General features: G+C 37.3%; 1 protein-coding gene across 7 annotated transcripts in view; it reads right to left on the reverse strand.

The window, feature by feature from the left end:
* The window catches only part of KIF16B (kinesin family member 16B), a 158531-nt gene extending 144650 nt beyond the window's left edge, over positions 1-13881 (reverse strand). The window contains exons 1-4 of one of the 7 annotated variants that reach the window (XM_058181929.1): positions 12302-13686; positions 2678-2747; positions 1270-1383; positions 240-356 (exon numbers count right to left, since the gene is read on the reverse strand). In XM_058181929.1, coding sequence (XP_058037912.1) covers positions 240-356; positions 1270-1383; positions 2678-2747; positions 12302-12348 — 348 coding nt within the window. In that variant the 5' untranslated portion in view covers positions 12349-13686. Of the gene's footprint in view, positions 1-239; positions 357-1269; positions 1384-2677; positions 2748-12301 lie in introns of all 7 variants that reach the window. The other 6 variants (XM_058181937.1, XM_058181946.1, XM_058181891.1 and 3 more) reach the window with 6 other exon arrangements.
* Between the last annotated feature and the right edge of the window lie 4884 nt (positions 13882-18765).

Here is an 18765-nt window from a genome sequence, read left to right on the forward strand (position 1 = left end):
GGCTTGTTTCAGTGAGGGGATCTGGAGTGCAGCCTCCCTATAGGAAAGTATGGGGTGGACAATGAAATAGTTGTTGTTTTTTAATTCTTGCTTTTATCTGTGCCCGATGTTGTTAGAACTCTCTACATGTAAAACATTTGTTAAAATTATCTGTTTTCCAAGAAAAACAAATTGGGAAATAAATATAATACAGAAGGCAATAACTTATAAAAAGTTTTTTTCTGAAATGAATAACTTACAGGATTTCCCATCATTGTATAAGACTTCCCAGATCCAGTCTGTCCATAGGCAAAAATACAAGCATTATAACCTTCAAAGGCAGATTGGAGGACATCAATTCCAAGGTTGTTAAATACCTGGGGATCCAAGAATGACAGGAAGTAAAATACAATTTCAAAATATAATTTAAAGTATGTTTTTCATTCATTTCTGTAAACTATTACAATCATTTTAGTACAACATACTATAAGAACACTAACTTAGCAAGCATTTATTAGAGATGGTCAGTTCAAATATTTATTTTAAAATATAATTCATATACTTCCCCAAGTGCACAATAAGCAATGTACAATATTTTATAATATAGTCTTGGATGCTCTTCTTAAGAATCAGGTCAGGTTCCTTATTTCTTTTTCTTTTTTATTGTTAGATTTACAGCTCTCTTTAAAAAAAATATTTATTTTTTGAATTATAATAAGGACATGAAAATATTGCAAATAATATGTCTTAACATTCACAACTTGTCACCCAAGAAGCTTACATGAATATTATACAGGTTAAACTTAAGGTCATTAATGTGGAAGTAACAATTTATCGTTTTGGACTCATGCCCAGGTTAATTATTGATAAAACTGAAACATCTGTTCAAAAACCATAAGCATGATATATATTCCTTTAACACACACAAAGGAAAGAAAAATCCAATACAACACGTCAGAATTTTTTTAAAAAAAAAAAAACCACAATAGTTTCTAAGCAAATTTCAAAGTAGTTAACAGACATTTTGTGATAGAATTGCAGGTTTACATGATTTCATATTGCTGGCCAAATAGAACAGAAGATCACAGTGGAAAAGAATGCGTATGTGTGCCTAAGAATGTGAATGTATATATATCTACAAATGTGCATTGCCAACGCATGCAGATAATTTTGTACAGACTAATACTAAGCAGTTGAAATAAGCAGTTTTAAAATCATCTATCAAACAGTCACACAGTAAACATTGGCATTATGTTTTCACTTTGAGTATCATTAATGTCAGCAGCCTACCATTTCCTGAGATGCATAGTTTGAACTTTCAGGATCAGCTGAGAAGTAGGAGAAATCATATGTAAATGTTTTTGTTCGTTCTCTTCCCAAGTCCCCAGTTCCTCCCTCTGGGATCTAATAAGTGAATGAACAAACAAATTACCACTGCATTCTGTATTAAGATAATCACTGTACATTTCTTTTTAAAATGTGAGGGGAATACGTAGTGAGGTGAATATGCTAGTGCACATCTGTTTCCTGAATATTTAAAAATACTTCAAGAAAAACAATTTTCAAAAATTTATCCTCCACTATTCACCTCCTATATTATTAATATATCCATTAATTTTATTCCATAGAGTCCCCACCTGCACTTGTTTATCCATGAGGATTGGCAAATCACTCCTGCCATTTCCAAGAACACGGCCAAACTCAGAGGAAGAGAATGATTGAATTACATTTCTTTCAAAATTAATGGGCTGATTCAATAGATATTCTAGCCTTTTATCATTTACATTAAGATTACAGAATGAACAGGAATACAATAGAAAAGAAAACAAAAAAGGAGAATTAAATTCCTAATTATTACAATTAGAATACCCTTCGATTAATGGGGAAAAAGTGAAATTTAAAAAGCATATAAAATTAACATGCCATATATTTTAGTTGCTTACTAAATGCAGGTTAAATATATTGCATCAGTTTCTAATTGGATTGACGAAGATGGGCAAGATGCAATCTGCATGGAGAAGCTAACTCTCTATTTTGTGGCTAGCGACACATATTACCCAGTTTCTCATGAGTTATTGATATGAAACAAAACATAGGGTGTGCTAATATCTCTGGATGAACTAACCACAGCTATAACAAAGTACCATCCTCCAAATGAAAAGATTCAAGTCTACTTATTTGTTTGATATCCTGGTTATCATAATACTAGCCTTTATGCCTTCCAAACGTCAGACAAGAAAGAAAGTGTTCAGGAGCCCTCTAGAGTTTGGGATAAAATGTGCAGCAGTATAAGTGTTTTAAATAAATAAATAAACTATTCGTGTATAAAAATTACCACTTCCATATATCAGGTACTATTAAATTCTTCAAATCTTTTTTCTTTTATGATAGCAATAGCAATTAGACTTATATACCGCTTCACAGTGCTTTACAGCCCTCTCTAAGGTTTCCAGAATCAGCAACAATTTGGGTCCTCATTTTACCAACCTCAGAAGGATGGTAGGCTAAGTCAACCTTGAGCCAGTGAGCATCGAACAGACAAACTGCAGAAGTTCTAACCACTGTGCCACTACGTCTCTCATCCTGATCCTCTGATTTTAAATTCTGATGGTGATTTGTCTGCTACATTTTGTTAAGAAAAGAATCAGAATGATAAATTTAAAAAAAATACGTTTCCATTGTGGCTGAACATACTCACCTTTAAGTTTGTGATTTGTGTTTGATTTTTCTCCATTGAAATAATAAACTTAGCATCCAGCTCCTGTTCCCTGCAGCGCAAAATACTATAGTAAATTAACATCATGACAATTTTATTATGACCATAGACCAAACTTAATAAATTTATAAACATTTTATCATCTTCAAGTCCACCCTAATATATTGAGATTGTTATCTGATACAAGAGTGTTGATCTTCTAAACAGCCAAATTTGACAACTAGAAGGTAACTTTGGAATCTCTGTCTGCTGTAAAATAACTTATATAAATTCATATAAATTCTCAGTTCATCCAGGCAATTTCTTAAAGAACAACTGAAGTAGCATAGAAAGACATTTTCCATAGATTTAATTTCACCTGAATCACATGGGCATAACATTTAATAGAATTTTGCTGAATCTGCTCTCCAAGACTGCTGAAGGGAGACCATTACATAAATCATAACATAAATTGTATGAAGCAAATCTGTTCTTCCGTGTCTACTTATTTTACATTTTTTCACTATGTGGTCTCTACGATGATGTCCCTTAGCATCTCTCGAGACGTTTTTACTTGCTTCGATATGCACTACAATGAGGTCACTGTCTAAATTGAATCGTACAGATCAATAGTTTCTCCAGCCAATCTCTTCTAAGTTCCCCTACTCATCGTCCCGAAATACAATTCTATCTGCCTTACGGTTTTTACTCAATTTAACTTCTTTAAAAGATTACGCACTTGGTCTCAGAGAATCAAAAACAGAGGACCAAAGAATGGAATTTGGTTATCTAGAATTCTGTCCATACATCAAAATATTAATATTGAATGTAATAAACCAAGATATTATTATATATGCATGGAGTACCACAGGAAGTACAGAGGAGAAATGTGAAAGTGCAAGGGTAGGAAGGGTATATTATTGTTAGTATCCTGATTATATTAATTTTAGTGAGGAAGTTCTGGGTAAATTATTTAGATTAACTATGCTACTCATTTATACAAATTACCTGATCTTGGTAGAAATATACACTTTCTTGAAAGTGGACAAATGGGATTTTCCAGATATGTCATTAGCAATGCTATGAGATAGCAAGGAAGAATGAAGATAAGAGGTTAGGTTGTGGCAGGACACGATCATCACTGAGACAGGGTTGTAATTTGCTTCAAGGTTAGTTGAGGAGTTTTGTCTGTTGGCCAGATGTCATGCAAATAGCTAGAAGGTTCTTAGATTGATTAAGACACCTGTGAGCAAGCACATCTGTCTTCTAGTTCAAGATCTAGGAGCAGCAGAGTCATCAGAGTGAAGAGTTCTTATCTGCTAGTCCATGTCTTTTGGTGTGGATTGAAAGTGCTATATGATGTTCAAGGAGCAAGGATCAAAGTTGTGGTGGAAAGCAGGCAATGTGGCTGGAAGGAGGATCCCTGAAGAAAGGAGGAATGTGCAGCAGGAGAAAGCAGTGTTAGAAATTGAGATTTGCAGAGTAGATTGGCTGCTGCAAGTAACAGAGTGATACTGGAAAGTGCTTGGAAAAGTATGGCCAAGAGTGGAAAGGGAAAGCACTACTAAGCTAATGAACCCATACCACATCTCTGACATTAATACAATTGAACGTGTCCAGAAATATTTTACAAGAAGAGTTCTCCACTCCTCTGAAAACAACAAAATACCTTATCCCACCAGACTTGAATCCTAGGTTTAGAAAACTTAGAACTCCACCGACTCCGAAAAGACCTGTGTTTAATAGAATCATCTATTGCAATGTCCTTCCTGTTAAAGACTACTTCAGCTTCAATCGCAATAATACAAGAGCAAACAATAGATTCAAACTTAATGTTAACCGCTTCAATCTTGATTGCAGAAAATATGACTTTTATAACAGAGTTGTTAATGCTTGGAACACACTACCTGACTCTGTGGTCTCTTCTCAAAATCCTAAAAGCTTTAACCAAAAACTGTCTACTATTGACTTCACCCCATTCCTAAGAGGACTATAAGGGGCGTGCATATGTGCACAAAAGTGCATACCATTCCTGTCCTATTGTTTCCTTTCATTGTATGTGCTTGTATATAATGTTGTGACAAAATAAAACAAAAAACAAAAAAACAAAGCGTTGATTAAATTTAGCAGCTATATGAAAAGTATATTACTAAGTATATTACTTGGCTAAGATCACTGTATACAGAAATATATGCACCATTTATTTTATTTGCCCAGTAACAATAATACATCACTTTGACAGAACACTGTATATGTCTGCATTAATTCCTGTGTCCTTCCTACCCTCTGACACAGACCATCAGACGCACAGAAATATGGTGGCTGGTGGATGTTCCTTGCTCTGCCTTGTTCTCTTATTAGCAATTATGCTTGAGCAAATACAGCATCGGCATAAGCCATAAGAATGAGGAATGGGAAGAATTTATAGGTAGTCCTTGACTTATAATTGTTTAATTATGGTTTAAAGTTATAATGGCCTTGGAAAAAGTGAGTTATGCCCCATCCTTGAAATTAGGATCACTGCACCCCACTCCCAGTGATGTGACTGCAATTCAAATGCTTGGAAAGCAGCTTACATTTACAATGGTTGTAGTGTTTTGTGGTCACATGATCACAATTTGTAACTTACGCAGCTGGCTTCTGACAAATAAGGTTAATTAGGGAAGCCGGAATCCCTTTATGACCGCATGATTTGCTTAATGACTGCAGTGATTCACCCAAAAACAAAAATTAGATCCAGTCATTGCAGCACTTAGCAACCAAAATTCTAGTCCTAACTGTGGTTTAGGATAAGTGCCTATGCTCCAGGCATTTGTATTTGTGGCTGTTAAGATATAACAAGTAGAGTCTATATGGGTATGTACAGGTAGTACAGAGGAATGAAGCAAAAGAAATTAAAGTAATAAAATACTAAGTGACTGTATTCTTTATTGAAAGATGGGCTAGAAAAACATTTGTTGGGCTGCAATGAGGTTTTTAAGACACTGGAAGAATAAAACTGCTTAAAAATATACTTGGAGCTCAAGTCCAACTGGAAAAGTCCTATAGAGATGATTCAGTCTACATTTTATGAGATTATATATACTGAGCTCACCACTCAGCAGCTTTTGATACCATTCATCTGTTATTCCCTGGAATATCTCCAAGGGTTGGAAACAGTAGACACTCTTTTACATGACTCTGCTCTTCCTTGAGGGGAAGTATCCAATTAGTGTTAGTTGAGAGAAGTAGTGTTTTCTTGGTTACAGCCCTCTTTCTTTGGAACAGCATATTTCCTGAGATCAGAGTAGCTCCCACCCTGTTATAACATATTTTATGAAATCTGTTATAATCTAACTTTTCCAACACTGATAATAAGTAGTGTGCTCCTGTCATAGTTTCATGGTTGACACTTAGGGTACCAAAGTTTTGTAATTATAATTTATCATGTTTATTTTGAATTTTAACTTCACTTGTATATGTGAATTATATAAACTGCTCAGAGTCCCTTTAGGTTGGGAGTGGGATATAAACGCTAATCAATTTTTTAAAAAGTGCTGGTCATCCAGATATAAACATAAATGGAAGAAACCAATTATCTATATCCATTTCACTCTCGCTTTAGGGTGGAAACAGCCCAGAAACTGCTTAGTTGCCCGTATCAATCACCATACAGGGAGGGAGAAAGCCATGGAGTGTGCTACAGCATTGACTCTCAGAGCTCCTTAGCATGACTGATTGTGGCATATGGCCGGAGCAACTTAGTGGTATGGAACTGGAAAGACAATATTAGCTGGCTTTACCTGCAGGACTGGAACCAAAAAGTTGTAATGGGAAACTTCTATTTGGACTCTTCGTATTTAAATTAGGGGACTCAGAGATTTTTTTAAATTTTTATTTAACCTGAAGTTCGCTGGAGGTATTTATCCAGATGTTGGTTTCATCAGTGTCTTAGTGACACTCAACTCCTTTCTACTTTAATAAGGAAAGACTACACATGTGCTTAAAAGTTGCTTTGAAACATTAATGGAATGGATGGGGTCCAAAAAACGTAAGCTGAATCCATATTAGATGGAATAATTGAGTAATTTTGTTTTTGGCTCTAAGCGTTAGGAAAGCTTTCTCTAATAGATGAGAGTGCTTTCCTTCCAAGAGAACAATTGTATATTTTAAATATTCCCGATTCTTATCTGTTATTAGTGGGACAGTTGGCCTCAATACCAAAGAGACCCTATGTTTATCTCGGCTAAGGAACCACTTTCAACTCTGTGCTGTATCCTGAAGGCTAAGTCCTAGCCTCCAGGATATGTGCCCTGGTAATTATCCTATTAGCTTATTTTTATATTCAGTATATAGGACTAGCCTTGAAGTTGTTTTTCAGAATCTTCAAATGGTGACTGATTCTTAAGGGGGATGTCTAAATGAAATCACAGAACATTAATAATAAAAGCACTCCCTCCATAAAGTTCAATCTATGCATTGATCATCTTGAGAGAGATTACTTGTTCTACCAGAAGGTTTGGCTCACCAGATCTTGAGCAGTGTCTCCTCAGATGATGTTAATAAGACTGGACTATTAATGGGTTTTTTAATTAATTATAGACTTCCATAATTGGAGAGGCAATTATGGAACTCTCTCCTAAGGGATATTCATCTAGTTTCTATGCCGTCTTCTTTATAAAAACAAATGAAGATGGGGATGTACAACTATTTGGATCCAAAACAGAAAAATGTTGCCAGGGCTTCCTTTAAGAAAATGTACTTTTTCCTAGCCTCATTAGAATAAATGTGCAGGTCTGTTATTCTGTTTGAGTAACAGAGATTTGGAAGCAGACTCAGGATACAATTTTCTTGCACCTGTCAACACCTCCTTAACTCAAACATGTATTTTTCTGAGACTCTGCAGCTGCTATGTGAGTCAAGGAAAAGACAGTTTCTTTAAGGAGAGGCTGACAAGTACAGTAAGCATGCCCACATCCCACCTCTTTTGCTTTGTATTAGAACACTTGCACATCACTAATTACAGACATCCCTGATTACCCAGGCATTTTTAAGAGCTATCAAGAACTAATATTTTGCTTTCCTGTACAGTACATAAAACCACCTTTAATTTTTGTGTGTATTATCTTTAAGCATTCTCTTCTTGTGATGATTTTATTTAAGTCTATTTTGCATTCTTGTAAACTGATCAAACCTCTACTAAAAGGAATGGTATAAAAAAAAACAGTTAAATATAGAACTGTTTCAAAGAAATCAAGCCAATAAAGTGCTTTTCTTTTTTTTTTTAAAAAAAAGTTCAAAGGTATAGAGATAATGCCTATCATTTTTATCTGCAAATCCTTAAAGAAGGATGTGAAGTTAGTTCTAAAGAAGTTACATGTGAATTTGTTACATAGAATTTGTTCCAAGAGACTGAGGTTTCACTTGTTGCAACATACATTTCTTTCCATAATAATGAAGGTAGATAAAAAGTCTGGGAAAAGCAAAAAACAATCATGAACTTGAATCTTAATTTCATTCCTCTCACAAACATGTCTATCTTCTCTTTCCTTCAGCTCCCTGTGTTCACATTAACCTTTTTAGAAGAGGATAGGACAAGAATTGGAAGAAAAGAAACATTCAGAGAATTGGATTTGGTCATCTGAAGTGTTTCTAACCTCTTGCAATTCTCTACCTGACATATTTAAGAGAGACTTTTTTGACTTTTCAGAGTGGTTTTGGATGGCTTGCAAGTAGCTATGTAATATAGCAGAATTGAAATTTTCTTTTTAAAATTGCTGTTTATAAAATTAAGGAACCAAATCATGGAAATTATATTGCTTTCCTCATTTTTCATACAGTTCTTTTGGAGGGGAGGTGGAATTTATAACCATTTTTTATGTGTCAGGGATCTAATTTTCTTTTCTGAGATAATATTCCTAGGTGTTTTCTTGAGTCTTACTCTGAAACCTTCTTTCTTCAAGGAACAGGAAAAACAGTTTAAGGTACTTCATTGTAGTAACATAGTTGACTCTCAAGCTGAGTTATAAATGTCTTTCTGCCACAATATAATTTGTTGTACTGAATTCTGTAACCATCAGAATACAACTTCCCAGCTTATAATCAATACTATAATCAATGGGCAAATTCCTCAAGGATATTCCTCCTTGACACATTATAATAAAGTAGTATTTCAAAAAAGGTTATAAGAAGCAACAAAGCTTCAGGGTTACAATTCCAGTTAATTTTATAATGGATAAATAACATCCTCTGCCTCCATTACTGATACTGCATTACTAACAAGGCCATAAAGACTAGCCTTGACCTTTTCCTATTGATTAGGAAAGGATAATAAGATACTGGATTGCAATTGAAAAATTAAATGGGTAGAAAACCAACAGACCAAAAACCAACAATGCACATCCCAAATCCCATTTATCAAAACTATTAAGAAAGAAAAAATAAATTAATAGAAGATACACCAAAAGATAAATGCATCAAAATCCATATTTACAAAGTAGACTTTTTGTAGAAAGAAAAAGCTATAGGAGTATTGCAACTTACTATTATGTAAGGTTGATGCACAAAATATGTTGGTGATACAAAAAAAACTAAGAAACTCAAGGGGAAATTGTGGGCACACAATACTGCAACTTTCTGTAATAGTTTCCTTTGACTTGATCCAATGACTTTAAGAATACATTTACTTGACACTAGAAAATGTATTTATTTAAGTGTCCAATTGTAGGTTAACCCTTATATTTCTTTGAGTCTCTGATTCAAGTACTAAGTAGCTTCTGCTCCCTCATTGGGCATGTTCTATATAAGATCAGCAAAAAACATTACCAGACCTTTAGCATACAGGTAGTCCTTGAATTACAACCACAACTGAGCCCAAAATTTATGTTGCTAAGTGAAAAATTTGTTAAGTGAGTTTGCTCCATTTTATGACTTTTCTTGCCACAGTTGTTAAGTGAATCATTGCATTTGTTAAGTTAGTAACGTAACAGTTAAGTGAATCTGGCTTCCCCACTGACTTTGCTTGTCAGAAGGTCGCAAATATGTGTCAATTGCCAAACCTCTGAATTTTGATCACATGACCAGATGCTGCAACGGTTATAACTGTAAAAAACAGTCATAAGTCCCTTTTTTCAGTGCCACTGTAACTTTGAGCAGTCACTAAATGAAATGTTGAAAGTTGAAGACCACCTGTATTAAAGCTAGGGACTGCAAATATAAAAATGCAAGGAATAAACCAAGTACTTAAAATAATGGTTACTTAATAAATTCATTTACAGGCAAGTGATAATTATTTAAGAATTACATTAATAGAGGTTTAAATAAACATCTAAATCTGACAATTTTTAAAGCAATTATTTTACAATTTGTAGCACAATTTGATATTGTATCTAATTAGCTGTTGTCCTTATTTTTTATGACTTAAGATGTCATCAATAGTTCATTAATGTCTTATATCTAATTATTTAGGGTATTCTTTGATGAAACAGTAAGATGAATTTGAAAGGTTCAATAAATCAGATACTTCTGTTGCTTTTATAGACATATATAAAGCATGGTTTGCTTAATCTTCATTTATTGAATAGATCACAACCTAAAAAGGATGAGGAGATTTCAAAATCTCAACTGTCTAAAACAAAATCAAGAAGGCACACAATTTTTTTCCCTCACTGTTCCCATTTGATTGTCTGAATTTTTATTCACTACAGGAAAATCTCATAGTCAAGAACTATCGTAAACACTGAAAAAAAAGTGCAACCAAAACAGCTCTGCTATTACTCTATTAGGGTTATTGGTAACCTCACCAGAAAAAGATTCTCTTATTTGAGGAATTTGCCTATTATAAGTACAATTTATTCTGGAATACATTGAAACCTGTTATGCAAGTATGAGGGATTTTTTTTAAAAAAAATATTGTTGGCAGTTGGTTCGCCACATAATCTGGTATCAAATGAATTAGAGGCAGCCAACAAGAAGCACTTGTTGCTGGCAATCCTTATGATTTATATTGATATACTAACCATCAATTGTGTTGTAAATGTTGTACCTTGATGAACGTATCTTTTCTTTTATGTACACTGAGAGCATATGCACCAAGACAAATTCCTTGTGTGTCCAATCACGCTTGGCCAATAAAATTCTATTCTATTCTATTCTATTCTATTCTATTCTATTCTATTCTATTCTATTCTATTCTATTCTATCAACCGTTTACTGGTTTTCAGTTATGGGAAAACGTATCACAAAATGTATCACAAAATGTATCACACTTGTTTGAAGTTGCCTTATATACATTAAAAAAAGCAGTTATCTTCTGAACAGAAAATATTTTAATAGACAGAAATATGCCTTGCAGTATACAGGTAATCTTTGTCTTACAACTACAATTGAGGCCAAAATTTTATATTGCTCAGTGAGACATTTGTTAAGTGAGTCTTGCCCTGTTTACGACTTTTCTTGCCACACTTGTTAAGCAATTCACTGCCATTGTTAAATTAGACCCATGGTTGTTAAATGAAATCTATCTTCCCCATTGACTTTGCTTGTCAGAAAGTCACAAAAGGGGATTGCGTGATCCCAGGGACACTGCAATCATCATAAATTGACTCAGCCTTCCATCCTTCTGAGGTCAGTAAAATGAGGACCCCAGATTGTTGGGGGCAAGATGCCGATACTGTAAACCGCTTAGAGAGGGGCTGTAAAGCACTGTGAAGCAGTATATAAGTCTAAGTGCTATTTGCTATTGCTAAATAGGAGTCCATTGCCAAGCTGCTGAATTTTGACCTCGTGACCATGCCTGCAATGGTTGTTAAGTGTGAAAAAATGGTCATAAATCGCTTTTTTCAATGCCGTCATAACTTTGAATGGTCCCTCAGGGCCGTCTTAACAGCATTACGGGCCCCGGACAAAGCAGTGTCCTGGGGCCCCTCCGACAACTATTCACAGAAATAAAAATGTAAATGGTCGATAAAATTAAACATATATTTATTTTATTGGCACTTCCAACAAAATCGGTGTTGAAAAACACAGTAATACTCAGTAAGCCATACAGCTGCTGTATTTATATGACACAAAGTGCACTGAAGGGTTAACATACACAGATTGGTATGGGGCCCCTATGCTGGTAGGGAAAGTGCCCATCAGGCCCATGTGTTAAGACAAGCTCTGCGGTCCCTGAACGAACTGTTGTAAGTCGAGGACTACCTGTATAATGTATGCTTTGAAGTCCTGCCCACTCAGTGCCCATGTGAAACCAAGACTTTTTGAAAAGCCAAACTTCCTTGTGCCTTTACTATTTAATTATATTGGGGGGGAGGGGCATGACAGCTTTATCCTACAAGGACCAAGAAACAAACACCCACGAAACGCTACAAGTAGAACAGGGGTTTCATTTCCACCTGCTCAGCGGCAGGCCTCGAGTTAGCCTTATTATTTACTTGGCTATCCAGTGTCACGCTGGAAATACGCCAGTTTAAAGCAGCCAAAGCGAAGCAAGCAAATCCAGCACAGGTTTCGCGTACAAAGTATCATCACCCTCGGAGGTGCTCAGTCCCTGCCGGGCCGGAAAAAGATAAAGAGACACCCGCCAAGGCTCTCCTCCCGTGGAGCCTGGAGGAGGAGGAGGAGGAGAGAATGGGCTCGCTCTCTCACCTGCGGTTTATGGGCCTGACTCTGACAGCCACCTTCACCGAGGCCATGGCGCATGCGCCGGTCGCGAGCGAGGGACCCCCTCGCCTGCTCCCCCGATGGGGAGACCCACTTCCCCCAGAGACGGGCACTTCCCCTGTGGCTCAACGGGTCACATCCCTGCAAGGGCCGGGGTGGGGCGTAGGGAGTATGGGAAGGTCTCCAGCTCTGACTATCTCCGCCTCCCGCTCGGCGCCCCGGGATTGGGAGCAGGACCTGGACCTGGACTGCCCCTCCTTGGCACCCAAGGAGCGGCGCTGCTGACGCGGCGGCTCCGCTCCGCGGCCGACTTCCCGGCAAAGGGCTGGCGTATGGATGCCGCCGAGGGACAAATCGCGAGTGGACGGATCTCCCGGCCTTCGCCCAAATGGAACTCTTCCCTCCGAGCTGATTCTGACGATTCTAATTCACACACAACAAAACACATACACACACGATTTTATCCGTTGAGGGGTCCGCCGGAGGCCACCCTGCAAATAAAATGGGCTTTTACGACACTTCCCCTTTGAGCGGAGAAGCTTAGCGAGAGCGCCTGTAAAAACCACTATTCCCCGTTCCTCTCAAGCAAACCGGCTCATAGATGCACCATACATCGCATTGGCAGAAAGGGGCAGAAAGCGCCGTTCCGATAGGAGATTCAGTCGGGCTGAGAAGAACAAGGTGCTGTTGCGACTGATTTGCCCTATTTTCTCAAAAGCCGCTTTATAACGTGCGAAGTCACCGATCTACTTATCTGGCGCTGCCTTATTTTTACTAGTCTCCGGTATACTTCGAGAACAACTTTCCCAGTTCTTTCTGGGACCTTGTGTTTGTGGGAGACGTGCGTTATCTACCAGCAAACGACGTGATCTCTGTAACCCTGACTCTGTGTACCATTCGTAAAACACCACCAAGACTATCCCCAAAGTAGTACAATTGTTGAAACTTCTGTTGTAAAGAAAAATGGAAATCGGCTTCTTTTAAAAGCTCCATTCGCTCTACTATGCGTAATAATAATTGGGGGGGGATTCTGATGAATTTAATGGAGTGGGTTTAGAGATGTGTAAGAGTGTGTGTGCATCTTTAGGTGCCTTTGTATGTGTGTGGAATACAAGAATATTTACCTTTGTAAACCCAGGAAAGCATCATGTGCATTGATGATGATATAAGAATGTGATAATCGAGATTAAAAGAAGAGAACCTGGACATTTATTAGAGATATTGCGCAGCCTTGTTGAAGAACTTGAGAGCTGAAGAATTATAAACCCTCTGGGAGCTTCTTATTGGACCAAATGGGTGCATAGTTAAATGTGCATATATACCATAATGTTATGCCAAGAAAATTATAATGTTCTATGTTTCAGTTCAAAACATGACAACTCCATGCATATTATTATAAGAGTTAACCTACCAATTACTAGATGTACAAAGCTGGTATGTTAATTAAGCCTTTATTAGGAAGATGACCTATTACTGCTTATAAAAACATAGCAGAGAGATTTTCATTGTGCAAGTACTACAGTATTCCTATTTTTCCACCAGTGACAGTTAATTTTAATCCCGAATTTATTAGTTTTAAGGAGCCAAATTATTTTAATTGGGAAGCCTATTGTGTAAGTAAACAATTATTTCCTCCATTCCATTCCACAATCCCAAATATTTTAGTTGTGCTATACTGAACATTTCCTCCTTCTGTCATGATAGGAATATAAGGAAGGAAGCAGGAGAAGTTTTTATATATCACTGTATATCTGTTTTTCAACCTCAAAAACTCCCAGAATTCTTCACCCATCATTTCCTGGTTTGGAACCTTGTGAATGATTAAAAAGGTAGGAATACAGTAGTTGCTTACTACTTCATTACTTACTTTTAAATTATTCCCTGCTTCAAAAGAACAGATTCAGGCTCAGTGTATATAATTACATGCCAGGAAGGCAAGATGTTTTTTATTTAATCATCTATGATGAATAAATATTTGCATACTTTTGTCCATTGCAAAAAATACTATAATAAGATATTATCATGATCATAGATCAGCATGGAGGAAATACTGGTTGGATTTATGTCTTTTAGCATGAATTAAAATATGAAGGGTGCACTATAAGTTTTTTAAAGCTATAGCTCCTCACCAGAAAATGGGTTATTAGAAACAATCAAAAAGTCACAACTGGGCAAAACTAGATAGAACAGACTGGAAAGCAATATCTCCAGACAAGTATAGGAAAAGAAAGAGAGAGAGATTGAGGCCCTTCAGACAGTCATATCCTGGTCATCTCGCGATTGGACTACTGCAGTGTGCTTTACATGGGGTTGCCCTTGAAAACACCCAGAAATTATACCTAGTTCAAAATGCAATGAAAGCAGTAATGGACACTTCTCACTCTGCCCATATATCACCATTGCTACACAAGATGCACTGCCTGTTGAGTGCAATTCAAGATGCAGGTCATTACCTATAAAACCCTATATGACAGAGGGCTTAGATATTTGAGACACTGCTTCTCTCCAATACTTTCTGCTCACCAAGCACTTTCCAGCAGAGTGGGTGCATTCCAGGTCACCTCCATAAAACACTGCCATCTTGTGGGACCTAGGAAACATGCCTTCACCCCTTGGGTCATAGCCCCCCCCTCCCCCCCCCCCCGGAACAGCATCCCATGCAGATAAATACTGTGCCCTCTGTCCTGAGGTTCTGGAAAGTTTTGAAAATCTTTTGTTCATTGGACTCTGTTTTGTTGTTTTGCTGACCATTAGATTATTTTAATCTGGCTGTCTATGTGATTCAATGTTTTAGCTGTTTTTATGCTTTCTCTGCTTTTGTACGCCTCCAGAGTCCACTGGAGTTGGGCAGCCAATAAATTCAAATAAATAAATAAAGCCCATTGAGATAAAGAACTAGGTGGATTAAAGCAGCAAGGTTATGCAGGTTGTTATATCCCTGTGAGTTCCATTCTGGACTCCAAACAACAACAGCAACAACAACAACAGTAACAATAACAACAGATAATGCAAAGAGATTCTGTGCTATCAAGTCAATACTTTGGAAGCCATATGGATAGACATGTCCCTAACCTAGTCCCTCACAGCTTCCAGGTGATTCATCCATCATAGCTATAATGGAATCCATCTATCTTGCTATCTTGTACTTTCAGTGACAATGCTTGGTTTACTTGTTCGATGATCTTTTTTTTCCTTGGTCATCTATGGTATTCCCAGAGTGTTCTCTACCACCAAAGTTCATCTTCCATAGGCATACCACTATGGAAGAAGTTGACTAAAACTTGAAAAGAGCTGTATCTCAGTAACATGAGTCTCAATTCCTGTTGTTAGTCTCTCTAATCCCCATACATTTCACTGTAAACTGTCTACCGTGGACCTTTCATGTTTCTTAAGAGGTCCATTAAGAGGGGCGTGCATAAGCACACCAGCGTGCCTACCGTCCCTGTCCTACTGTCCCCATTTATATGTAATCATTCTATGTGTTTATGGCTATGTTTTGCCTATTTATATCCTTTTTTTGTGCCAATTTTTTTCATGTGTCCATGTCTATTTCTACTGTTACTTGTTTTCTTGTACTTTTTGACAAATAAATAAATTAATTAATAAAAACAAACATGCAGAAGAATTCTGACACTGGTGTTGTCTGTGTGTCTTAAAATGCTATTGTTCCATTTTGCACATTTTGCACACATAGTGTTGGACCAATGAGGGTTTGCCTGGTCTTGCAAGCTAATTTTCCTCTGGCTTGGGTGGCCCTGGATTAGTAGACAGCAGATCTCAGGCTGTAATTTCTTTCTGATGTTGAATTCTCATCTGAGCCAAAACAGAAATCAAGGCTAAACAGAAACTTGCTTACTAAATGAGTGCTTTTTCCCTTCGACTTCCATTTCTGGAAATTTGGGGAAGGGAGACCTTTGGTTTCTTCTATGCTAATTGCTGTCTATTTTAATTGCATCAATTTAACACGAACTGTATGACATTTGCGCTTGCTGGTTGTAAGTCCCAGTGGGGGAAAGATTAGCTACTTTTGCCAAAAGAGAGGCTTTGTAAAGACCAACAAAAATTGCACACAAAATATTATCCCATCCTATGTAACATATTGTCAGATAATTTTTTTAATTCTTTGGAGTGCTTATTAGTCAAGATCTCACCTGGAAAACCAACACGTCCCTGGTGATTGGCAAGGCCCAACAGAGACTTCATTTCCTTAGAGTCCTGTGAAAAAATCAGGTGGAACAACGGCTGATGACCTATTTCTATCAGTCCACGATAGAAAGTGTCCTCACGTAATTTTATTTATTTATTTATTTGTCAAACACAACAGTATATTTAAGTATAAGCATGAAATAACCATACGAATTGGATACAATCAAAGGGAACATTAGGACAGGAACGGTAGGCAAGGTGCTCTTATGCACGCCCCTTACAGACCTCTTAGGAATGGGGTGAGGTCAATAGTAGACAGTCTTTGGTTAAAGCTTTGGGGATTTTGGGAAGAGACCACAGAGTCAGGTAGTGCATTCCAGGCATTAACAACTCTGTTACTGAAGTCATATTTTCTACAATCAAGATTGGAGCGGTTCACATTAAGTTTAAATCTATTGTGTGCTTGTGTATTGTTGCGATTGAAGCTTAAGTAGTCTTCGACAGGAAGGACATTGTAGCAGATGATCTTATAAGTTATACTCAGGTCATGCCGAAGGCGGCGGAGTTCTAAATTTTCTAAACCCAGGATTTCAAGTCTAGTGGGATAAGATATTTTGTTGTGATCAGAGGAGTGGAGAATTCTTCTTGTAAAATATTTCTGGATACGCTCAATTGTATTAATGTCCGAAATGAGGTGTGGGTTCCAAACAGGCGAGCTGTATTCGGGAATTGGTCTAGCAAATGTTTTGTATGCTCTGGTTAGTAGTGTAATCTTTCTAGAGATTACTAATAGTGCATTACAATATGATACGCTGGTTTAACTGCTGCGGATAGGAAGGCACTACAGAGAGGGATCAATTCAGCACAAGAAACCATTGGTTGCCCTCTAACACCACTGGATGACATTGTCAGGTCTCGCTGCTTTAGCAGACTAAGAAAGATACTCAGAGATGATTTACACCCTGGTCAGTATCTCTTCGCACTTCTACCACCGGGCAGAAGACATCGAAGCATAGCCAGCCAAACAAATAGGTTTAAAAATAGTTTCTATCCTTGGGTTGTCAGACTCTTAAGAGCAACCACAATCACTCCATGCACACGCAGAAACGTATGACTAGTTTTCCTTTTTCTTTCTTTTTCTTTTTTCTCTCTAATTACTTGCATAGGGATTATTCTTTATACTATTTATGTTGTTTGTATTTTTTGTCATGGATTGCACCAGTGAGGCTAAAACCAATTTTGTTGTATACATGATGTACAGTGACAATAAAGGCTATATTAGATAACATTTTTGCACTATATCGCACTCACATCTCATTTAGATTTGTCTTCCAAACCCAGGTCAAAATGTGATATCTCTTTTATGCATAACAAGTCAGATTAACTCACTTCATACATTACCATTTCTGCTACACGTAGAAACTAATAGTTTGCCTGTCTCTTATGTCTATTGTTGCTCCATAAGCATATGTATTAATTTCAGTGTAAACTTAAGTACCGTATTTTTCGGAGTATAAGACGCTCCAGACTATAAGACGCATCTACCTTTTTGGTGAGGAAAACAAGAAAAAGAAATCTGCCTCTGCCTCCCAGCAATTTGCCTCATTGCAGCAAACAGCAAACAGATTGCTTTACTTTTATTTTCGTTTTCACCATTGCTTAATTAGCACAAGAAAAAAAAAATCTGCCTCCCAGCAATTTACCCCTTGCAGCAAGCAGCGGAGGCCCACACAGCAATAGGCAATGACAATCCCTGCAGCCTGAAACAGCTGAGGGTTGGGAGGCTGGTCCAATGAACAATCAACTTGTGCTAATTAGGCTGTGCTGAAGCTGAAATGGGCTGTTTCTTGCTGCTTGCTGCAAGGAGGTAAATTGCTGGGAGGCAGAGACCAAAGGGTGGGGGCCAGTGGGTGGGTGGAGCTACATTCGGTGTATAAGACATACCCAGATTTTTACCCCCTTTTGGGGGGGGAATGCAAATTATACCCCGAAAAATACGGTGTTAGAAAGGATACACTGTACATACAACAAAGTTATCACCACAGGAATATATAGCCACGGTTTAGAATGTCTCTTGGCTATACTAGCCTTTTTTTTTTTTAAATCGGACTAATTCTTTAATCATGTATTTAAATAGGATTTTGATATCTTAAGCAGAGTTGGAAATAGATGTCCCTTTGGCGTCTATGGATTCTTTGTGTAGGGAATGAACGGTTTACCAGTTATCACTGAAGTGAGGGAAAAAATACTTGGAGATGGGGACAGACAGACAGATGAAGCAGGATGGACTCTCCCTTCCCGTC

The sequence above is a fragment of the Ahaetulla prasina genome, chromosome 1 (assembly GCF_028640845.1).
Source record: "Ahaetulla prasina isolate Xishuangbanna chromosome 1, ASM2864084v1, whole genome shotgun sequence".
In the NCBI taxonomy this organism is placed as follows: Eukaryota; Metazoa; Chordata; class Lepidosauria; order Squamata; family Colubridae; genus Ahaetulla; species Ahaetulla prasina.